The sequence below is a fragment of the Dryas octopetala genome, chromosome 3 (assembly GCF_963921425.1).
Source record: "Dryas octopetala chromosome 3, drDryOcto1.1, whole genome shotgun sequence".
In the NCBI taxonomy this organism is placed as follows: domain Eukaryota; kingdom Viridiplantae; phylum Streptophyta; class Magnoliopsida; order Rosales; family Rosaceae; genus Dryas; species Dryas octopetala.
The window spans coordinates 7,876,862-7,900,439 of NC_141368.1; the positions used below are offsets into that span (position 1 = coordinate 7,876,862).

General features: G+C 36.6%; 4 protein-coding genes across 5 annotated transcripts; all 4 read right to left on the reverse strand.

The window, feature by feature from the left end:
* Positions 1-1,844: 1,844 nt before the first annotated feature.
* Positions 1,845-4,784, reverse strand: LOC147290388 (cytochrome b5-like). The gene is made up of 4 exons (XM_086237789.1): positions 4,631-4,784; positions 4,348-4,448; positions 2,429-2,495; positions 1,845-2,308 (listed from the first exon to the last, which is right to left on the reverse strand). The coding sequence occupies exons 2-4, from the start codon at positions 4,432-4,434 to the stop codon at positions 2,058-2,060; spliced, it is 405 nt and encodes a 134-aa protein (XP_086093915.1). The 5' UTR covers positions 4,435-4,448; positions 4,631-4,784; the 3' UTR covers positions 1,845-2,057.
* Positions 4,785-9,439: 4,655 nt separating this feature from the next.
* On the reverse strand, positions 9,440-11,853 carry LOC147290389 (NAD-dependent protein deacetylase HST1-like protein). Of its 2 annotated transcripts, XM_086237924.1 has the most exons (6): positions 11,540-11,853; positions 11,376-11,421; positions 11,141-11,185; positions 10,485-11,107; positions 10,199-10,358; positions 9,440-9,702 (listed from the first exon to the last, which is right to left on the reverse strand). In XM_086237924.1, exons 1-6 carry the CDS (start codon positions 11,543-11,545, stop codon positions 9,683-9,685), a joined length of 900 nt encoding a protein of 299 aa, XP_086094050.1. In that variant the 5' UTR covers positions 11,546-11,853; the 3' UTR covers positions 9,440-9,682. The 2 variants fall into 2 exon arrangements, with proteins under 2 accessions (XP_086094050.1, XP_086094049.1); XM_086237923.1 differs by having other exon boundaries at positions 10,485-11,185.
* A 4,665-nt stretch (positions 11,854-16,518) lies between these two features.
* LOC147290390 (serine/arginine repetitive matrix protein) lies at positions 16,519-18,865 on the reverse strand. Its single transcript, XM_086236888.1, has one exon. It carries the CDS (start codon positions 18,536-18,538, stop codon positions 16,847-16,849), a length of 1,692 nt encoding a protein of 563 aa, XP_086093014.1. The 5' UTR covers positions 18,539-18,865; the 3' UTR covers positions 16,519-16,846.
* A 2,737-nt stretch (positions 18,866-21,602) lies between these two features.
* LOC147290391 (plant/protein) lies at positions 21,603-23,278 on the reverse strand. Its single transcript, XM_086236747.1, has 4 exons — positions 22,996-23,278; positions 22,637-22,897; positions 22,094-22,253; positions 21,603-21,996 (listed from the first exon to the last, which is right to left on the reverse strand). Exons 1-4 carry the CDS (start codon positions 23,212-23,214, stop codon positions 21,818-21,820), a joined length of 819 nt encoding a protein of 272 aa, XP_086092873.1. The 5' UTR covers positions 23,215-23,278; the 3' UTR covers positions 21,603-21,817.
* Between the last annotated feature and the right edge of the window lie 300 nt (positions 23,279-23,578).

The following is a 23,578-nucleotide window of genomic DNA, read 5'->3' on the forward strand; positions in this document are numbered from 1 at the left end:
AATAAATTATACAAGATCTATACAATTTGAGAGCTCTAAACATTGGAGACCCAAAGTAGTTGCCCCGTTTACATACCCTCAAAACCACAGCATAACAATAAACAATCAGATCATTGTATGCATTATTGTGAAAACGGTTAGATATAACCTAAGCATACAATTAATGATGTTTAAATTGTATCTTTGATTATGAAATATAGTTACTTGAGTAACAGTTAGTCTTGTCTATTTTTATTATAATTAATCTAAATTTTTATAATCTAATTAATCTAATTAATCCCAGGAAAATGTCGAGAGCTAAAGAAAATTGAACATGAATCCTTACGTGTGCGATGCTGATAAGTTGTTGTGGACCTGTGGTTCATTTGGCTCATGCAATTACGACAGTTGATGGTAAGCATATGGAGCCAACGACAACGATTTTCTCTTGATAAATTGATAAGGACACCCCTACCACTACATTAAGCTTAATTATAATGCAATTTAATCACGAACAAGTCTAATTAATTGCTGTGCTATCATAGCCGCAAGAATCTTCATTGATGTCATGCTCTGTATTCCCTGACAGAGATATTGACTGGAAAAGAAAGATAAACACAAGAAACAAAATTAGCTTGGATGCCTTGTAAGTTTGGATTAAAATTGTATGTCATGACTCATGGGTTTTCTGTACTGCTTATCCATGTTTTTAATCCAGTCACTATTTTGTTTGACTAATTGTCACTAGAATTGGCAGTACTGCAATAGCCAATAGCTAGCAATTGTTGTACACTGATTTGATATTATGGTTGAGTTATGATCTTTCTTTTGTGATGGCGGTCAATGCTAGCTGATAAGCATGTCTTAGGAGGTTCAATCATGCTTTAGATTGCTCTTTGTCCCTTCTATAAGAATTATTATTATCTTTCCAGTTAAGCAAGCACTAAATAAGTTCACACACACACAAATGTACCAGGCATTGTTAAAGTTTAAGGCAGGTTCTGTTAAACTTGTCTTACCAAAACTTTATCATGGATAAGAGGTAAAGTCAAAGGCAGGAGCAGGTCCTATATATGCCACGAAATCTAGTCCAACTCTGGTCAGACAGATGGTTAGGGATAAGCTTGAGTTGTACATGATGATTATTGCTTTTCCTGGTTAAAAGTCACAATCTTGGGTTGTTTTAGCTTACAGGGGCCTAGGGCCTGTATTTTACAACAATTCTAAAACCTTCAAGCCCAACTTCCATTTATTCAACAACAACAAAAATTCAGTTTTAAAGCATCCTAATAACTAATCTTCCGAAAAATTCTTACAATGGGTGTATAAGTGTATTCAGCATCCATCTCATAATAATTAATCATGTGATCAACGAGTGAAGAAGTAGCCATAAGAGGGATGACGTATACACCTGTTGTATATAATAATCTATCCTTCCCTTGGGTTGACAGAAGCAAATAACAATTCCAAGATCCAAAGACCCTTTTCTTTTTGGAAAATCCCAAGTCCCAAGACTTGGGCATTGAAATTGTTGGACACAGAATTTGCCTTTATGAATGAGTTGTTTTTTTATTGCAGTCATAACTCAAATATTCAGTGGTTAGCTTATGGTTTTCCAATTTGGTTGCCAAGACCAAAAATGGACTGCTAAAAGCCTAAGAGAGATATCAAATTGGAATTACTGGGGTCATTAAACATTTTTTTCAATGCTTAGTTGCTTACTCTGCTTTGGAGGACAAAATTACATCAGTTGTTACTTGTTTCTCAACTTTCTGCAAGTATATGTCATCTACATTGCCACTAAAAGAAGCCAAGATCTATTTGTTTAATCATGGTATAGATTTAGCTACATATTGCATATGAAATTATGAAGAGCCAAATTCTTTTAATAAAATCACTGCAATAGGATGAGACAATGCATTGCCAAGTCAACAAATTCCAAGTACAAGCAAATACAAATTTATGAAAGGTAGTACAACATATTCAAAAATCTAAAGCACCAACTGAAATTATTACCACTTGAGTGATATACTGTCTGAGTTTCAATGTTATAAGTTCCATATGGATGGATAATTGAACTACTTCTTTTTACCGTAGTATTGCAGACCAAATGCAACCCCCAAGATCAACAAGGGCAGCAGAAACTGTAAAAGCTTTACCACAAATCCAGAAGATTGATCGGTTGGAGGAGGTGTTTGTGCGGGAAGCTTGTAACTTGGCTGCTCTGGTATAGTCGATGTGTCAACCTTGCCTACATAGTATTTCTTTATCATCTCCTTCGCATCATCACTGTGGCCAACATCATTAAAATCATCTGTTGCATCTTTATCTGCAGGACGTTCAAACAAAGCTCTAATCAGCACATGTAAAGTTCTTGGATCCTAGAACTAGTAAAAACCAAGTGATGAAGACAATAGATAGATTACTAAGTAGAACTGCACAATCTTACCGGCTGCCAATAGCAAGACTTCATCGCCCCCAGGGTGTTCCTCCAAAAAAGGGGTGACATCATAAACCTGTGGTAAGTGGTTCGAGATATACTAGTTAGATTAAAGTGCAAAATGAATCATCTAAGTTACCAGATAGAAGACTTCACTATAATATATGTTGAATTTGTGAATGATCAACATATCAACAAAGTGAAGGACCTAATAGGTAGGGAAAAGAAAATTAAAAGGCTTATTTACATCAGTAGATTCACTGCTGGGAACCAGTGTCACTTTTATTTGAAAAGAAACAGGGTACACACCAAGACACATGTCTAAAGAAATGGGGTTACATGATGGAATTAGTCCTTATCTTTTTATAATCCCTTTCTTGTTGTAAATCAAGTTTAAGAATAAGAATACAGATACTCAACAGCTTAGGCCCAATTAATTTATTCCTGACCAATGACCTAAAAATCTCTTCTAGAAACTGTTTAGATCAAGCATCTCATCTGAAAGGTTAGACCAAATGAGGTAAGACAGAAGCATAGGGCTGCTGTCCAGCTATAGTAATAGGGCAAAAACCACAGTGGAAAGGAAAATCCAGCAATAACAGTAGAAAAGAGAGAGAATAATGCTATAGAATCAAAGTTGGAACGTAGATAGATGAGTTCTAGGGTTTAGGAACCCAAAAGAAGCTCTCACATCAGAAATCTCTGAATAATATTATGGCAAAAACTGTCTATTACAACCTAAGCCTTAAGCTTATATAGGGAAAACATAAACCTAAGATAACTAGGAAAAGCATAAACCTAAACTAACTAGGAAAACATAAAGTAAAATTACCTTAAAAGACCTAATGAAATAAAGAAACTAGACTCTAAATCCAGCTAGGAAATAAAAATTAAAAAGCTATTCAAAAATAATAATAAGTCTTGGAACCCTAGGAGATGCTCCTGCATCACCAAACTAGGCCAGGTAATCTGCAGCATGGTTTGCTTTTCTCAGAATACATTTGTCATGGCATCTATAATATCTTTTTTCATTGTTCTGCACTCCTGAAATTTGTATATATGTAGTGTAAAAATTGTCTCATACACCACCAGAGATCACAATTGTATTAGTGCGTCGAGAATTCATCCAAGTAAAAAATAACTTTCATAAGCGAATGTCTCAAGTCCAACTACTTTCCATGGCACATTTAGCACCATGCTAAGGTAAACTACCTATTTATTTCACTGGGGTGCCACAAATATAACCAAAAACAACAAAATCACTCATTTCTTATATGTGCCGTTTACAGTTCCCTTTGAGTCAGATATATTTCTTTCACTCAGGTAGAATTATACAATCACTTTAATATCTAGTCTTCACTACCATATGATCAGTCCAATATCAATGAACAATCTGAGCATTTTTCAATATGTTTGGTGTTCATAAATGAAAGAAATTAATTCATAACATATTTATTTATGTCCAGCATTTGATATGTCTGTCACATACACCATTTTTCCTCCTTGATACAAAATTGGTTCTGTACATAAAAGACACAAAGGGTGCAACTCAGTTCACACAACAATACCATTTAACTACCTAGGATTAAACCAATCAAACATAGCATCATGTTGCAGGTGTTTAGCAGCAGCTATCCTTTGCAATGTTTTAGCCAAGTGTCTACTCTTTTTCCTTCTTTTTGTTTGAATTCTCCTTTAACTTAGATCCTATAAACTCCTTCATTCAATACTTGAGATACACAAAAGTAACTCTCTCAGTACACATAACAAGATGGGTGTCAGCAAAAGGCTGTCTTTAAGCAGCATATAAATCACAAATCAACCCAGAATCTGAAACAATTCAGATATATGCACTGATATTACAAGCATGAAAAATAAAGAGAGTAAACAAAGAGGAACAGAACAAAGAAAAAGACCACAAATCTGACCTTTCCAGAGATTATAATCCAGCAATCTCTCTTGTGGTTGTGCTTTGCAACCTCATCGAAGTGATACACTTTAGAATCTGAAGCCATTTCTGCAGCTGCCTCTGTTCATCACAAAGTCAAACCCCACCAACACCAAACCAAAAAAGAAGAAAACCCAACAAAAACCAAACAAAACAAATAAAAAAAGCAGAAATTTTGAAGTTAGATTTGAATCTTTGATGCATAGACAAAGTAAAAGAGCATGAGGAGATCAACTAAATGATGGAGAAGTCATGTTTCTTACAAGGGACAGAAGAAGATGATGGGCCTTGAAACACAGCTCCTCCTTGTGGTTAGCTCAATAAACTGACCCTGTGATTGTCTGACTCGGACTTGTTGTGTACTATATATATATATTTAATATTTTAGCTGAACCCAGATCCAAAAGTAGTACTATATTGAACCACCCACTAAGATGGCAAGATCTTTAATTTGTTATAATTTTCCATTCTCTGAGTCAAACTTTAACACCCGTGTCCAGTTTAGGTCCAAGTTGGTTTCTGTATTTTAAAATTCTTTTTCTTTTTCCTAATTTTTTCCTATCATCAATAAAACTACAGAAAAGGACATGGACCACATGGTCCACATGGTACATGCTTCCCACACTCCCACTCATACATGATCACCAACTGATTTTTCGACCAAAATGAAAAACAACTGAGTTCAGTACAAAGAGCTGAGCGTGTCAGACCCCACTTCGAGCCAAACTTGCGTGATTCTTCTTTTTGGACTGAAGTTTCCTTGTGTAATTCTCTTTTTTGGACTGAAATTTCCATGTATAATTCAACATTTTATTTTCCTAAAATTATTTTCTCATTAATTTTTCTACTCAAAGATTTTGTTAGTAGGACTTGAACTTAAAACCTCTTCCAATAAAGTGAAAGTTTGTTGACTTAACTAGGGGTTCATGACCTCTCCAAAAAAAACTAAGGTTTTGCAGCTTCATTCTATGAGTTTGCTAGTCATGATGTAGTCCAGATCAGGGACAACGAAAATATACTTATGAGGTTCAATTTACTATAGAAGTTTTCACTTAAATGACTTAATATGAGGAATAACATAGTTAAATGTTGAATTTACTTCAATAAATTATTGAGCAATATCAAATAAACAACAACCTCCCTTTTTCTCAAAAAAAAAAAAAAAACAACAACAACCTCCCTAGTCCCTAACTCCTAAGTGACTTAAAATAAGGGGCAACATAATTAAATGTTGAATTTACTGCAATAATCTATTGAGCAATATCAAATAAACAACAACCTCCCTAAATAATGTAGTGGTTTACTTGATTGGACCAATCAAACTTATTGGTTATGGCTTGGGCTTTGAAATGGTTAGCCAACAGTTCACTATTTTCTTGCAATGGCATCAACTTTTGAACCAAGCTTGTTGAATCGGCCTATAATGGTCCTTTTTCTTTTTCTTTTTTTTTTTGGTCACAAAATCTAATATATATATATATATATATTTGTTGATTTGGGGGGAAAAATTCAGACTAGTTCAACAATATGGTGGCTGATATTGGGCTTTTCCACAATTTTCTTAGGGCTGTGGGCTATCAATGGGCCAAAACCGGTTTGCCCTCGCCCCAGTTGCCAGATTTTGATGGTGAGTGAAAATGTTGGTTTTCACAAAACAAGTTAAATGGTAATCCTTTCAAACTGTAAGGCTAGTTCCTTTGTTATAAGAATCTGTGAACCCTAAAGGTGTTTGATCTGCAACCAAACCGAACCAATGTTTATCCAGCATTAATTCATTTCATGCCAAGGAAACCAAAAAACAGATATGATTGATGAGACAAGGAAACCCAAAAAGACAATACGACTTATCTACATCAAAAACATAAGGGAGAATTAAAACATGGTAGGATTATTAACAAAGCCATGATTAGAGGCCAAATTAGTGTGATGAAAGAAATTAATTAAGCCAAAGTTGGAGGCCAAAACTTGAGTGTAAATTTGCTCACCGCCTCTAACTCACAACTTTATCTATAGGGTGACATGTGTCCTTTAAATTAACTCTAGTTAACAATTTTAAATTAATAAATTTTGATATAATAATGAGGTGAGAGAAAATCATTTTTTTCCAAAACTTATTTGCCTTTTTCAATTCTCACGCTCTCTCTCCCCTTTATTTTATTTTCGTGATTTTGCTTCTTGTTTTTTTGTTCTTCTCTTTTATTTTTGTATGCACTTTTTTCTTTACACTGCACTCTTCGTCACATTACCTTATTACACCATTTTTTTATTTATTCACCCTGCACTATCTTTCATCACATATTTGAAAGAAATTTCCATAACTGTTTATACTCATTATTCCAATTGAAGACCTCTTTTGAGCATGTAATAATTGAAGACCTCATTTTTAATCTAAAACAATTGAAGACCTCATTTTTATACTTGTTATTCCAGAATTTATTTTAAGATAATTGTTCATTCAAAATTATAACACAATAAATTATTTTAGTATGTTTTAAATTCTTAATTTTGAATGAAAAAACTACATGAGGTCTCCATAGGCTTCTTACATGAAGCCCAATATATCATAATTTTACAAAACACATAATACTGCCGACCCAAAAACATTGTTGCAATGCAACACAACTATGCTAAAGTTAACATATCGGAAATTATGTGTAAAAGACATTTCCAACTCTTCTCTTTAAACACTACATCAAATTGAGCCTGAAAAATTTAACTGACGAGATGATTCTTGAGTTGTTGGTTGAGTGCTTGTACTTGCCTATCAAATTTATAATTACATATTTATTGATCAGTTAATCAAATTAATTAATTTTGGCCAAAAAAAAAATCAAATTAATTAATATTTGAAATAAACTAGTAGGGAACAAGGTAGACGACCAAATTTATTTTTCCTGAAGAAGATGAAAGTTGAAAAGACATAGGGTGTCAAACAAGAAATTAAAAAAAAAAGATTTACTAAAAAAAATAGGAAAATAAAATAAAGGAAAGAGAGAGCGTGAGAATTGAAAAAGATAAGTAAGTTTTGGAAGAAAAATTTTTTTTCTCACCTCATTATTATATTAGAATTTATTAATTTAAAATTGTTAACTAAAGTCAAGGAGTGAAATTTCGAAAATTTCGGCGAAATTTTCGTTTTTTTGGGATCTCAAAATTTTATCACATAACCACGAAATTTCGGTAATATTTCGGCGAAATTTTTGAAATTTCGCCGAAATTTCGATCCCCCTTCAAGTGCATTTATGTCAAATTTCGTCGAAATTTTAGCGAAATTTGACGAAATTTCGCTGTGAAATGACAACCACAGCAGCAATTAGAAACAACCCAGCTCTGTATCTCCAACCCATGATAAGCCCAGAAAGACCCAGATAAAGAAAGTGCAGGAATTTCAAAGATCTACTTGGGTCCTCAGATCTTTGAAATTGCCTCTGATATTTTTCCCTGCAGGGTCACCGACCTGTGAGCATGAGATCTTGACAGGGTGTTCCGAATTCCAATATCTGGCATATATTTATGTGTGAGAGAGAGAGAGAGAGGGTCCGGTTGGGGCGGGGCGGGGCGGCTTTGTGTGAAACAGATGGAATGGGGTTTTGCTTCTTCCAAAAAATGAAAGAGATCAGAAATATTGGAAAGAAAAAGAAAGAGAGGGAAGAGTCTGCAAGAAAATGAGAGACCCGAGAGCAGAGCACTTTTGCGTAGTGGATTAATGGAACAAGGAGTACATTCTTTGACTTATATGGATTAATGGAACGTGGGTGTCATATGGATTAATGGAACGTGGGTGTCATCCAAAAAGGAGCCTTGGGTCAGGGCTTCTTTCATTTGATTCCCTTGTATTTTCTTTTTTTTTTAGAAGCAATTCCCTTGTAATTCTACTAATTCATCCAAATACAAATGTTAATTACTATGGTGTTTATTTAATTAGTTTTCAAATATTTCTTTTCGTTTTTTTTTTCTTTTTTATGTCAGGTCTATGCAGGTGATTGATAGACTTGATTGCAAACCAAATAAATAAAAAAACTATATATTATCGTTGTTCACAATCATAGTCAATACGTAATATTACCTGGATATTCTTTTTGAGTTGAATGAGAGTCATATATCTGTAAAAAAAATGACAGTGAAAGCTGTGGGAAAAATGATAATGATAAACTTGCTTGTAGTCTAGTATATGAATTGAAATTTGTTTTGTCAAAAAGCTTGATTGAGTTGATTATTGATTCTATAATTTCTATTATCGATTTTGTTCATATCAGTCTAAAACCAAATATGACCCATTTGTTTGAGAAGAGAGTAGAAACCTAGAAAGGCTAGAATTCATAATATTCTGTAAATCCCACCACAAATACCACCTCCTGATCCATACGGTTGGCATGTTGGGAATTATATGCAAAGTTATGCTGAAGATGTATCTTGGGGTGATTATTCTTCGCAATTCACCTACTCTGGACATGATGATACTGAAGACAGCGAAACTTTTGAACCTGCTAGGAACTCTATGTGGTATTGAATACTTATTTAATTCATGATTTAAAATTGTAATATAAATAAATTTGAGGTGTTATTTATATAATTATTAATTAGTGACCCATTTTTTTAACAGTATTTACCACCAGCGCATATTATATTCATCTTATATCACATAAAACCTACTATATAATTTCGTGTCTTCAATGTTTTTTATCAATATAGTAGATAATATGTTAAATAACCATATGGTCAAGTTTCATTCAAAATTTCCGTATTTTGATAGCAATTTCCGTCGTTTTTATCTAATTTTGTCGAAATCGAAATTTTAATCGAAATTTCCACGAAAATTTCCGTCGAAATTTCCACGAAAATTTCCGTCGAAATTTCCATCGAAAATTTCCTCGAAACCGAAATTTTACTCCTTGACTAAAGTTAATTTAGATAACACATGTCACCCTATAAATAAAAGTGGTGAGCAAATTTGCACTCCTAAAACTTGTCTAAATCAAACTGTGTGCCAGCATCATGTTCATTGCTGCTCGTACATTTTGCTAATTAAATATATATTGGCAATATTGCATCAAAATTCCAGGACACAATCATAGAATAAGAGCTTATATATATATATATCTCAATATATGGGACAACCAAACTTGCATCATCATATCATATACTAAAGCCAAAACAATAAATATATTAAGAAAATTTTCAAATTAAACAGAATCACATTTATATGGTCCAACAGTTCATCTGCGCGAACAGTACCTAGTTAACATCGTCCTTGAATAAAAGTTATTTATAGCAAACACAAAAAATACATTTCCAGGAAACCTGCAGGCCATTATTCAGTGCACAGAAGTAGCACCTGCAAAAGTGTATCAGCAAATATTTATATTAGTACTTAAGATCATGTTCAGATTTCCATTTATATATAAAGTACAATTCATATGGCACTAGAAGTACACCCATTAAAAGAATGGGGCAGATGAAGAGATGAACTTGTGACACAAGTTCACCATTTGGTCAGTTTGCTCTGTCTAGAGTCGGTCTGAGGTCACACATCCAAGGACATGACATGTAATGTTTAGTGCTGCTAGATCCAATTACTTTTGGGGCCAAAATGTTCAATAACAAACAATATTTTACATGCATGGTCAAGCTCAAAGCTGATCTATTATCCTATATAATTGCCTAATGATTGGATAGAGATTTGACAAACTAGCTCCTTGTACATACCCTTTAGCACTATGCAGCATTTTAGCTATGATGATAATTAAAAGGATAATACTGTAGTGAAGATGAAAAGATGTGGAAACATATATATGCTCTCTTTTAACTGAAGTGAGTGTTTATGTGTATACCTTGAATTGGAAGCAAAGAAGCTGATTCATAGGCATCATTTTTGATATTATTGGTGATGAGTTTTACTGCAGTACAGGGCTTCTGACCATCTGATTTGTGAAGCTTGACATGATCAAGCTCAGCTGGGTGGATCTTCCTCTTCAACATCCTCCTCATCAGCTATGGCATTGCAAATTAGATAACTAATTCAGTGAACTATATGTAAATTAATTAAATACATAAGACCATGACAATTTACTGTATTGAAAGAAATTTATAATATGTATTTATATAATAAACACTCACTCTTTGCAGATTTTTGATTGGTCTTGAATCCTCTTTGACCTTAGGAATGAGCTTCTTGGCAAATGCCAGGCCACTCCTTGATCCAACATTCAGTTTTTTCTGCAAATCCTGCTGGCCCTTGCAAGGATATTCAAGCTTCAATTGATCAACATGATGATCATGACCATGATGATCAGCCAGGAACAAGTCAGCCAGTGTTATTCTTTGGCCTTTCCTCTGCCTTTGGTTACTCTCAGAATGGTGACCATCAGCTTCAATAGTGCTGATTTCATTGGACCCCTCAAATGGAGTAATAGGAACCCCATCAATGCTCAGAATCACATCTGGTTTCCCAACACTAATGGCATGATCATCAGAGTTTGGCCCCATATCCCCAAAACTGTGTCCAAAGTTTGTATACATTAAAGGGTTCAGTTCATCTTCAACACCATCATTGTCTTCATCATCTTCATCATCATCATCATTACCACTGTGTGAAAATTCATGGCTTTCCTTATAATCATCTTCCTCGCTCTCCAAAACCACATACTCATTTTGGTGGTTAAAGGGTTTTAGGGGGTCGAAACCAAATGTGCCGATTGTTAAAATGCCATCCCTCCAACCATCAATTCCATGAACAAGGCCAACTTCTTTGAGAAATGCTCGTGTGTCCCTGTCATTGGCTTCGAATTCATTCTTTTTCACATTTACAGCAAACCCATCTGAGCAAAACAGAGAATGTTCACAGCAAATTAATGTTTACAAAATACTAATGTAGAAAACCAACTTATAGCAGTGACATATGACAAACGTTAGGTGTGCATTAATCAAGTTGGTATAAAGAATTTTAAAGTTAAAATATAAAGTGAGAAATGTAATTGATCATAAAGAGGAAAGTTATGGAAATAAAACCCTTGAGGACTCTGTGATGAAACCTCTTATGAACCCAGTTGAAGATCTGTGCAGACAAAGAAATTAAGAAGAACAATTAGTGACATATACACAAATATAATGAAAGGATGATTATAATGTGCATGGTTCTAGCTGCTGCTACTACTACTACTACTTCTACTTACCTTCATACTTGCTGATGAGCAAGTTGACAAGACCAAATTGGTGGTAAACAAACAACAAAGCAAATGTGAAGTGGAGTGGCTGAAACACTGAAACTGAAGGGAGTGAATGATTATAGAGTAGAAGAAGTAAAAGAAAGGGGTAAAGTGGGACGAAGAATTAGAAAATGACACGTGTCCAGGGAGTAGGGACCTAAAATATAGCTATGTTTGTGGTTGCATGACATGTTTGACGAGCAACGATGTTGGGCCTTTGTGGCATGATCGATGTGCCGAAATTCTTGAAATGATGTGTTTAACCCTTTAACCCTCTCTGCCTCTGCATGCCTTATTTATGCTCCAGCAGGTCCACTAACAAAAGAAGTTATCATTTGGTATTTACCAACAAAAGAAAAATGACGTTTCAATCCTGCATCACTGGTCTTTTTCTTTCTCTTTGTTGGAAACTAACAATTTTAGAGTTAAATTAGAGTAAAACTATCATACTTCAACATCAAAGAATCATTTGGTTAGTTTTTTTTTTTACCAAGACTCTTATTTTAAGAGTGTTTATTTGGCTTAGAATTCCCGACGCGAGATTCTATACTCGTTCCATTAATACAAGAGGAACATAACAGAAAGACCAAACTTTTTCCTCTTTCTAAATTCTTGTGAACATAAGAGACTTTTATAGCTGGGATATCCCATGTGACACTTCTATGATTGTGGGACTCATGGTTAGTCCATTATTCAGTTTTCTCACCTTTCCTTTTCTAACCAAATTCTTGGAAAAAGTCACTTCCACTCCCACCTGAACAAAAAAGTAGCACCCCATGTAATTTCTTTTTCTGCACTGAACAAGTGGGTGTCCCAGGTGATTTAGGTGAATGATGATCAGGTGTCCTTGACAGTATGGATTCCACCATGAGTCCAATTTTCAAGTTTTACTTTCTATAATTATTTCATTTACTTTTCCTTTGTGGCATTAAAAGTTCCCTTTGTTCAATTTGCATTTAATTGGGCTCAAAAGTATCTATTCTGAGAATTCTTGTTGCTTTCTCAAAAAAGTTTTCTTTATTGGTTTGTGGGTGACACTGGGGAAGCCCATCTTAACCATGAACCTCCCTGCCTTGATAAAATCAGTGGGTACTTCTAAACTTTAGTGTAAAAACAATCTCTTGCTCATTTTTTAATTATTATGAAGCACCATAAGATAACTCATGGTTAATATTATACAAGAATGAAAATATCATAAATATCCGTACTCAAATTTACAAATATATTGATTATGGTGAAATTTGGTGGAAAGAAGGTTGAGTCGGCTAATCTCTCTTTTATTTGTTGAGTGTTGATTAATCAGAGTTAGTAAATAGGTTTTAGTTTGATTTCATCTTCCTCCACTTTTTCTTACTTAATTTTGAAAAAACGAAAAATCTACTCTACCAGCATGGCAGCATATATACCAATATTATGCCAATATATATTGACATATACCAAAATCAGATAAATATCGAAGATATCCACCAATGTAGCAAAAATATTGCAGATATTTTCATCCATGTAAATGTAATTATAGGACCTTTGTTCATTCTGTCATTCTGCTTTATGTTTTTTGGGCATGTGAAAGAGATACAAGTTAGGCAGCTATGTATTTGTAGGGGCAATTCAGACTTTTGAAAATGGAAAGTTCTATGAGAGTGAAAGCTTAGCTGGAGGAGGTTTCCCAAAAGGGTCTAGCCAAAGGGAAACAGAGCCATAGAAGAATTAGATGAGTTCTAGTGATGGTACTGCTATTTGGCCCTTAGCAACTTGTCTGGTTGTGGCAAAGGCTAGAGGCCTAAAACCAATCTCTTTTGGTGTCTTTTGAGTGGTCTTTAAAGTTACTAAGATGCTTCGGATTCTTCTTAAAGCAAACTAATTTTATTTTACAGATGTGGGGTGGTACAGCTTTGGTCTTACCTGATTGCAGACATACATCTTTTATCAGAACAAAGAAAGTTGATGTGGAACCAAATGGGATTCTTCTAATTATGTGTCATGCATTGCAGGACTGGCCACATGATTAAAAGTCTTGCACCCCTACAACATAACATCCATGTTCCAAATCAATCTGACCTTTTTACTGTGCATTCACTTTACCAATCTAACTGCTATGCCCTGCAAATTAAATGTCACACTGACAAATTAGGTTGGTATATACTAGCTTACTAGAAAGATTAACTTATACTTGTTTCATCATTATAGTAATGCTACCTACTATTGTTTAAGACTTCAACATTTCAATCAGTATATTCAAACCCCAAATCAACAAGTCTAACACAAATTAAATTAAACTCATTTCATTCATAGCATGTTTAACAATGGTGGCTAGCTGCCTGTACTGATCATAGAACCTATGGAGACAATCAAAAATTCCCACACTAGATGTGGTGCCTTGCTTAGATACTAAATGAAAGAACTTACCTCTGCAAAATCAGCTTGCATGGAAAGGTGCCTAAGAGCTGTCCAAGATGTTCTATTTTTTCAATATAGGATATTGTGATCCTAACACTTGCCCAAGGTTAGAGAAAGTGTGTGAAGGAAGAGGGGAGAGTACTACAGTATCTTTTTTGTTTAAGACAACATCAATGCCAATTACTAGTACTTTTTTTGGTACGTACATCGAAAGAGATCGAACTCGTAACTTATTTATAATTAAAATCTTTTTTCTCATTCCCGTTACTACCTACCTGGGATGGTCCCTTTACTACCTACCTGAGGCTAGAGAGCATTAGAGCATCCAAAGCTCTATCAGGCACATTGTTAATCTGTACAACCATGTCAATCCAACCACCACTACTTTTCTTGGGAGTTTGAAATTATAACATGGGCATATCCTATAAAGTTATTTTCTGATCAATAGCACAATATATTACAGGAAAAAAAAAAAAAAAACCTACTTTAGAGTTCAAAAAAAGAAAAGGGCCAGTCGACCAATACTTTCCATGGTGTTCTCAAAAGCTCTGTTCCATTATTAAAATTGATTTGATCAATTATGAATGCATGGTCAAAACTCAAAAAGACTGAGGATCATATTCATATTCTCATTATTGTAGTTTGTGATTTGGGGATGGGGAGATTACTTGGCAAATCCTGCCCCTCTTTTATTCTCCAAGATGATTGTTGGGTGCCCCTTTACATTATTGGAAATAATGTTTGAGAACCAGAAATTGTGATTATCTGCTAGCTAGGCCCATGCAAATTGATGCATCATATCTGCCATATCCAAAGCCACATGCAAGCATGCAAGGCTTTACACAGCACCACAGACCCACTGCAAAACTTTAATTGAAAGTATTTGGTCAAATACATGCATATATATGCATCAATGTATAAAGGGAGTAATGTATTCAACTATGTATATTGGCTTATTTCTATTGGCTTTATTTCTGCTTAGAGAATTTAGTGGGATCCATACAAGTAAAATAAAAAAGGCATAAATTCAATTTAGACACATAACTATATATGTCATTTCAACGAGGGTCCACAAACTTTAAAATATTTCAAATATACACCCAATCTACTATCTAAATTGAAAAATAGACTTCCATCTATCGATTTGTTGAGAGATCAATTAAATGTTAGCTTGGTTTTTATTGACGGGAATTAATTGACGATGTGGCGCCAACTCAGCATACATTTCCCGTCAAATGAGCGACACATGTCCACCTGACATAGGCCCACACACCCATCACCTCTTTCATGCTCATTAAATGCTCTCCTAACCATTTAGTCTCTAAAAAAATCACGTTTTCCCCCAAGTTTGAATTTAAACCTCTTACTTATGTTCGACGAGCGAGAAAGAAATGATAGATTTGTGGGCCCGTATCAGAGTTAGGTGGACAGGTGTCGCTGTGTTGCTCATTTGGCAGGAAAGGTTTGCTGAGATGGCGCCACGTTGCCAAATAATTCCAGTCAACAAAAGCCAAGTTGGCATTTAACTAATCTCTCAAGGAATCAATGAACGGAAGTCCATTTTTCAATTTAGATAGTAGATTGGGTGTATATTTAAAATATTTTAAAGTTCGTAAATCCCGTTGAAATGACATATATTTATGTGTTTAAATTGAATTTATGCCAATAAAAAATGAAGAGAAAATATTTAGATATTTTAGGATCAATGCTCTCTACAATTATAAACTTTATATATTAGTGGTCACCTTACCACCACATGTATGCAACTCCCCCCTTTTCATTTTGGATTGAACATGTACTCCCATGTTAATGTATAGTAGAATAAAAAGTTCAATAAATATCTTTTTTTTTTTTGTTGGGAAAAATTTTCAATTAATATCTACGTATAAGAAAAGGAGACATAAATATGTGGCTCAAATGTATACCAAAAATAAAATATGGCCCAAATCTTCTTGACCAAAAATAATATATGACAAATGAAGCCCAACTACTTTGTAGCTGTTATAGGAAATGGCCGAGAAATCCATGTCCTCTCAATCGGCCTAGTTTGATACTAGGCTGTGCAATGAAATTGGGCTCCACCTACGTGAATTTCAATTCAGGTTAAACTTGGGTTCGGCCCAACTTGATCCGTTAGAGGTCTCACCAAAAAAAAAAAGTCTTTAGTTTTGGTCACATGAAATATATTTATTTTTAGTCACAAATATAGTTGTGACTAATAATCTTAATTTTCTTTTGAAGTGTCTAATCCAATATATTCTTCATATTTTCATTTTCAATTATATATAATTAGTGTCACAAAAGTAAATGTTCTTTGCACGTTGGTAGTTAATTAAAATGACCAAAATTGATTTTCCACTATTGAGTATTGATAATGAACTTGTTAGTCACTAATGAAGCTCTCTGTAATCATTAGGGTACAACAATCTCTCCCGTTCAAATTTAACCAAATGATGATATACATATATATATAGCAGATGGTCTAAATTTAGAACGTAATAATAAAACTGATAGGAAATGAAAGTGTGCATGGGAATTGGGAAGTGATACAAATTCCCTGGTGGTATTGTTGTAGTGCTTAATATTCATAAATAGGGGACATCCCCTTTTTTATTATCATCAAACAAAGGCAATTAAGGACCTTCAGAGTTCAGTCACACCCCAGCAAGAGTGGAAAACTGACCATGAAGAATCAGAACCCCCATATATATGCCCCTTTTCCAGCACTCACATCATCACTCCCATTTTTATTCTTATCACAAATTATATGGATAATAATAATCATAATATAAGCCTAATTCTAAACATAAAAGTAAATTTTCAAGTGTTTGACAATTTAATTTCCTTCTCTGTCTCTGTTGTCTCTGTTGTCTCTGATTAATTGTGACGGCCATTGTTGACATGGCTCTTGACATCAAAGCCATCACCATTGGGCTTCCTAGAGAGAGCAAGGTGCACCCCAGGATCATGGTGAGTCAAAGAGCTGTTGTACACAATGGAGTTGTTGATGCCTTGAACATTGCTATTCATGAATGCTTTCGTGGGGTGCTGCTGCTGCTGTGAGTAGTGCCCGGCTGCTTTCCCTGCCTTGTGACTCTTATCCTTGCTTTTCGGCTTGCCTTCCTCGCCGCTGCTGCTGCTAAAGCTCTCGGATTCGTTGCCGATGATCTGGGTTTTGCTATTGTTGCCCTTCTTGTGAAGGTAATGAGAGTTCTCCCCACGCTCAAGTTTTTTGGGGGATTGAATCAGTTCCATGTAAGCTCCTCTGTTTTCCCCTGCAATGGTTATGACCCTCATGCCTGCTGCAGCCTCCTGATCAGAGTTGTTGTGGTCCGATAGCTTCTTGCGAATGGCTTTCTCTTTGGGTTGGTCTGCCTCCTTCTTTGCATTGTTTTGGGCAATGCTGGGCTTGTGATAGTCACCCTGTGAGCTGCCACTGAACCATGAATTGGAGGGCCTTTCAATGGTCCTTTGGACCAGCACAGTTTTCTGCTCAGCCTCCAATGGAATTCTGGGCTGACGCTGATCGGTTTCAGCAGAGGATTTGAACTGGGATGGTGGTAGAGTGAGAGGAGAGGGTGGTGGGGCAGTGGGTTTCTGCTTTGGTGACTGAGGTGGGGTGTGATTCGAAATTGCAGGCTTAATGGTTTTGGGAGGTGGGCTGTTGTTGTTGTAGTTAGTACTAGGCTCCCTAACAGTGCCTAAAATGGTGGATTTTGGTGGAGAATAAGTCTGTGGTGGCACTCCTCTGTTATTGGAGGCCAGAGAATTTGCAGCCGCAGGAATGGTGGTGGTGGGTTTTGATGGAGAGTAAGTTTGTGGTGGTGGTACTGCTTTATTAGAGGCTGGAGAAGTAGCCTTATAATTGGTTGAGGGAGGTGGTGCCCCTGATGAAAGGAATGAGGCTGTAGTGGCCTTCTTTTCGGGAGATGATGGCACTGAAGAAGAGGATGTGATGGCCACAGCCGTTGGAGGCGGCATTGCTGCTTTTGGTGGAGACTTGGGCAATAAAGCTGAGGGAGCAGCAGAGGCTCCACGAGCTGGGGGGGATGAGGGAACAGATGCAGTACTAGTGCTCACAGCCGGCTTTGGTGGCGCTGGTGGTGGTGGTTGTGAGGTGGCTGCAGGGGGTTGGGCAGCGGCAGGTGGTGGTGGGGCAGCGGCACGTGGTGGAGGGGCAGCCGCACGTGGTGGAGGGGCAGCCGCAGGCGGTGGTGGGGCAGCGGCAGGTGGTGGTGGGGAAGCAGCAGGTGGTGGTGGGGCAGTGGCACGTGGTGGAGGGGCAGCGGCACGTGGTGGTGGGGCAGCGGCAAGTGGTGGTGGGGCAGCGGCAGGTGGTGGTGGGGCGGGGGCAGTAGGTTGTGGGGTGGGGGCAGGAGGTTGTGGGGTGGGCTCAGGAGGAGAAGGAGCCGTTGGCCTCAACAACGCAGGTCGAATCAGAGTTGGTGCCGGGGCAAGGGTTGGTTCAGGGGCTGGGGCTGGGGCTGGAGCCGGGGCTGGAGCCGCGGTGGTGGTCGGACGCACCATGGAGCCAAGGCGGAACCATGGACGAGACGGTAGGGATGCCATGATTAATGACTAAGTAAAATTGGAGAGGGAGAGAGAGAGTAGAAACTAAGACACACAGAAAAAGAAGTAGAAGCAATGAAGAAACATAGGAATTGGACTTGAATTAGACATGGCTAGTGTGTGTTATTATTTATAGGTATATGACAAGATCGGAGGAAAATATTAGTGGGAAATTAAGAAAAACGAACATGCGAAACACGCTAAGAGAAGAAAGAAAGACAGAGAGAAGAAAGAAAGGCATCAGATGCAGCAGAGCACCTAATTTTTTTTACATGGTCTTTGATTGTGTAAGGGAAAAAGCAGACCCAAAATTCACAATGCAAGATTGGTATCTGATAGAGTCATTTAGAAGCGTAGGATGGGGTGACCTCTTTGTTTGTCATTGGTGATTCTTTGAGCCAAAACCAATTTGCAAATTGCAACAATGACATACCGCATGCAGCAACTTTTTTTTTTTCTCACTTTTTAGAGAACCTAGTTATTGTTACAGTTTTTGTTTTAGGTTTAGAATTTGACAGCTAATTGGAAACATTTATTATACCATGGATTTCCAATATGTTCTCGCAGCTGGTTTATGGGTTTTCTGTACTGCATGAACACCTTCAGCAAGAATAGCATCTCTCATTGATTTGAATCATTGTTTTTCAACCCACTTGATCAGTTCCTAAATTCTTGCAAAAATACCATTTTCTGTAACAGTCCGTTAATGAATTGTTTATGTAAGACATTCCCAAGTTTCGTGTGTCGTTGATGTAGGTGGTACCTACTATGAGACTCGCGATTGAACGGCTGTTGCTAGCATATGCCAAGCGCACCGTTGATGTCACATCCAATTGTCACTTAAATAATTTGTCTGCGGATGCACTGTATTAGCATTCTTGAGACTTCAACTGTGCCAATGGCGGCTATCTTTGCACAATAATGACATATGCTTACAAAGTAGAATGGGCTGGCTGGCTAGCAATACAAGCACATATGCATGAAGGCTACAGTAAAAGAGACACACTCACAGAGTGTCATGCACACGTTGTTGGGATTCTTCTTCATGCTTAACGATCACAAAACAAACTATATATATATATATATGTAACTAGTATGTGTGCTCTCACTGTAATGGGATTCTTAAAATCTTTTGAGGATTTCAATAGCACTAAATTACTAATGTCTGCATGCGTCTTCCTCTTGACTTTGCTTGTGATGCTGCTACTGCTGTTACTTTCACTTTTCCCCTCCTTTCAGATTCTCCTTCTACGGATGCTCATTTTTGTTCGAGGGCCTTCCTTCCATCAACGTACGGATGGTCATTTTTGTTCATTTCTTTCAGAACCCAAAAAGTAAGGGCATATTATATTATATTATATTTTTCTCATCTATGGAGACAAAACTCTGTGACTTAAAAAAGTAGGAAAGACAAAGTTGAAATGTGGGTCCTCAGAATATCTCTCTTTTTCTTTTCAATAGTTTAAGAAGGCTTAAGATCTTGTTTAACAGTAAACGGTACTTTGGATGACAACTTTTTACAGACTCCGCTGGACCCCCCTTTGATATGATTGTCGAAGAAAGACAAGCTATGTAATCTCACATTACATAACTAAGTAAGGAGTTATATCTTAGTTTATAAGGAAAAAATACCATATTAATGTCAAAAAATTTGGTAAACTCATATTCGGAACGAGCGATTAAATTGAAGAGAATATCGATATGTGTAGTGTGTGCGTTATAACAAGTGGTATTAGAGTTCAAACAACACTTGCAATTTCAAATCTCTTGCAACTAACGTGAAATTAATAAATTTGAATAAACAGATGACATGAAAATAATGACTCAAGTCTTGCCAAAGTCAAGATTGTTGGAGAGAAGTAACTAGATTAGAGCTAATTCTACATCGATGAACCTTCAACTCTAGTGTGGAAATTCCAAATTTGTTAAAGTTCATTTTTTTTTGGTTGATCATTCCGAATCTGTTTATCTAATAATGAGTGTACTATCCATCTCCAGTTACAATGCTAAGAGCCTAGACACATGCTTTGATAGACCTTTCATATTCACACTTGTTTGAAGTTACTTTTTCAAATGCTCTTTCTTGGTCTGTAAGTTCACATACCATGATAATGGTACATAATTGTTATCAACATATTTAAATATTTTGTTTTCTTCACTCAAGAAGTGGGCTGTGCATGGTTGTGAATGAAAATTTAACAGCTTAATTACAAAAGAATAACAAGTAGTTAACTAGAGAGATGGATGATGAGATCTCAACCCTGGTGTTTCTTTAAAAGTATGTGTTCACAGAGGTATTCCTAGCATGCAGATGCAGTTTGTGCTTTCCCTCATATCAAAGGCAAGGATATGAGGTTTCACTCCCATATAATGCGGTATGGGAGAAGTTCCTAACGAATGTTGGTCTAAAATTAATTTTCTCATATTTTGCCAAATTCTATTACCAGTACCATTTCTAGATAGTATCCTTCAAAGTGTGGGCAGATGCATAAAATAGTGCTTGTAGACAAAGAAAGGTAAAACCATCTTGTCATGGTCCTCAAGGAGTTTCCCATGTTGCAGGTATTGTTCATGAAGATTGAAGACCAAGAAAGGGTCAAATTTTAGCCACCATATCAATTCAAATCATGGAATCCAATCTCTCCCAAGAGCTGAATGATAACTAGTTGCCAAATAAAATGGCTGTCCTATAACATAACATGGCATGATGGTTGATCCCTGGCTGTGGACACAACCTGCATAGCAAGAAGAGTATCCAGAGACAATGCAGTCAACTGTGAACATCAATACAGAAAATGACATTGGTTCTGGAATTTCTTTGGATAATAGAAACAAGTACATACACAATTGTAAGACAAAAGCAACATTTCAGCCCTTCCCGATGGTGCAGATATCAAGGAAAGCACAATACACGTTTATTTGATCGTTAATGAGTGTTGAACATGGGGGAAATTGATGGAAAATAAGAAAAATGTTGTTGTTATGGTAGTCAATGAATACAAACATAAATGGCTACTAGGCAAAGAAAATAAATTAGTATGTATTTGTGGTACTGTAAAGCACATAGTGAAAAACTCTTTAGCATATACAAAAAATTGAACTGGAGTGGACACAGCATCCAATGCTTCAATGTAATTCTTTAAACCTAAATTGAAGATTATTTCTGGTACAAGGATATGAAAATTAACAGGGGAAAGAACATAAATTTGGGATTGCAGATGGTAGCTGAACTAAATTAAGGAAACTGCAAAGAACTCGCCTCTTGGAATGTCTATAAATTCAAGGCCACTTAGTGAACTCAAACACCTTGAAAACTATGTCAAGTCCAGTAGGTATTTGCCACACAAAAAGCAGAACGTTTAGCACATTCAATGCAATGTGAAGGTTTCTGGCAGTCTCATTCCCCTTTTGCATTGCAGGTACAACAGCCGCTGCCGCTGCCCATAGCACGGTGATAGCTGTTGAAAAACCAACTCAATTCAGTAAAGCCTGTACTACTATGGTTTGGCACACGTGATTCCTATTACATTGTCAAACACAAAAATCATACATTACCTGCTCCTGCATACAAATGGGGACCTGGAAATAGCTTTCCTGTTCTAATATATGTGTTAACTCCTCCACCAACGGACTCAAAAACTCCAAAAGCTAGCAAAATTGAACCTGCATTGAAGTGCCTATCCCGGTAAGACCCTTTCACTAACTCCTTTCTTTCCTGATAATTATGGAGATACCAATACATCAGACACTCTCCTGAAGTAAATCACTTCAAGATATATTCCACTAGTTTTTGCAGAAACACCAATTTCTGTGTTACAGCAAGCATGTCAGCAATAAGCAAGCATTACACAAAAATCAATGTCAAACAGACATTCACATAAATGAATTTGATAAATAATTAAACTATAATTACTGTGGCCAACACTCCTACCCCTTTTTCAAATTTAAGTAACACATTCACATTCCATCAAAATTAAGTACTTGAGACCAAAACATGTACAACAATAGTGCATTTTTTCCAACCCACCAGACAGACTTAGCAATCGGCATTAAGCATACATTGTCTTCAGCATATATAGAATAGTGTGACAAGCCCACCTCAGTGAGTTGCTGAATTTTGAGTGCATAAGGAGATGGTGGTGCTTCCACTGGTGTCCCCTCTGGTGTAACTGGGGTAGGCTTCACTTGCTTCTTCAGCTCATTGATTTCATTCTGGATTGTCCTGACTCGCCGCCATTGCCAACCCAAGTAGCCTGCCCACAAGGTGTAAAAGAACAAACCACCCATCACAAATGGGTGTATCAGAGCAATTGTCCTCCCCTCAAAAATCCCAAACTCCCCACCAGCAGCAAGTGCATCCTGTACTCAACCCACAAATTAAAAAAAAAATTAAAAAATCAAGTCTTTAAAGATCGACATTGATATGCAGAAAGTGAGAGTAAAATGTATGAACTTGCCTTGGGGTCTAGAAAATATGGTAATGTGAGAGCTGTGAGAGGAAGAGAGGCTGACTTTAGGGTGTGGATGGTGGTTTTGAAGAGTGTTTGCGGGGAAGTTGAGTCCTTGGCAATATTGGGTTTTGATGGGATGGAGGAGAGTTGGGATTTTGAGAGGCATGATGGGTTGGGCTTGTGGGGAAGAATGGGGAGTCTCAGAAAGCAGAGTGTGGCTGCCATGCTGCTTCCCTAGTTCTCTGTCTGTTTGGGCAGAGAGAAAGAGAGGTCAGCAGGGTTTGAGTGTTTTAAGTATAAGATAAGGAAAGGAGATTGCAAGATGTGATTTGGTCCATTTGGCTTGCTGTGCTTTGCTCTTTTCATGTAAAATGGGGCCCTCTTTCACCTTATGGAAGGACCGAGTTAGTATGATCCACAGCCTCAGGAAGAAAAATTATGTGTGTCGGTAATTGGGATTGCTTAGCTTTGAACTTTGTAGTTGGGTTGGCAACTTGTACTATGGATGTGTGTCTGTAATTGGTATAGCTAACTCTTAACTCTGAAGTTGGGTTTTCCCAACTTATAGTTTTTGGTGGTAGAGGATTTA

What these genes read in the sequence shown, in the direction of transcription:
- LOC147290388 (XM_086237789.1), bottom strand. Translation starts at nt 4,434, where the DNA reads ATGGCTTCAGATTCTAAAGTGTATCACTTCGATGAGGTTGCAAAGCAC. An exon ending in GGATTATAATCTCTGGAAAG is followed by an intron (nt 2,496 to 4,347) that starts GTCAGATTTGTG and finishes CACTTACCACAG; the next exon opens with GTTTATGATGTCACCCCTTT. An exon ending in AGTCTTGCTATTGGCAGCCG is followed by an intron (nt 2,309 to 2,428) that starts GTAAGATTGTGC and finishes AACGTCCTGCAG; the next exon opens with ATAAAGATGCAACAGATGAT.
- LOC147290389 (XM_086237923.1), bottom strand. An exon ending in TCATCACAGAGTCCTCAAGG is followed by an intron (nt 11,186 to 11,375) that starts GTTTTATTTCCA and finishes TGTTTTGCTCAG; the next exon opens with ATGGGTTTGCTGTAAATGTG. An exon ending in CAATCAAAAATCTGCAAAGA is followed by an intron (nt 10,359 to 10,484) that starts GTGAGTGTTTAT and finishes GCAATGCCATAG; the next exon opens with CTGATGAGGAGGATGTTGAA.
- LOC147290390 (XM_086236888.1), bottom strand. Translation starts at nt 18,538, where the DNA reads ATGGCATCCCTACCGTCTCGTCCATGGTTCCGCCTTGGCTCCATGGTG.
- LOC147290391 (XM_086236747.1), bottom strand. Translation starts at nt 23,214, where the DNA reads ATGGCAGCCACACTCTGCTTTCTGAGACTCCCCATTCTTCCCCACAAG. An exon ending in CATATTTTCTAGACCCCAAG is followed by an intron (nt 22,898 to 22,995) that starts GCAAGTTCATAC and finishes GGTTGAGTACAG; the next exon opens with GATGCACTTGCTGCTGGTGG. An exon ending in AAATTCAGCAACTCACTGAG is followed by an intron (nt 22,254 to 22,636) that starts GTGGGCTTGTCA and finishes CATAATTATCAG; the next exon opens with GAAAGAAAGGAGTTAGTGAA.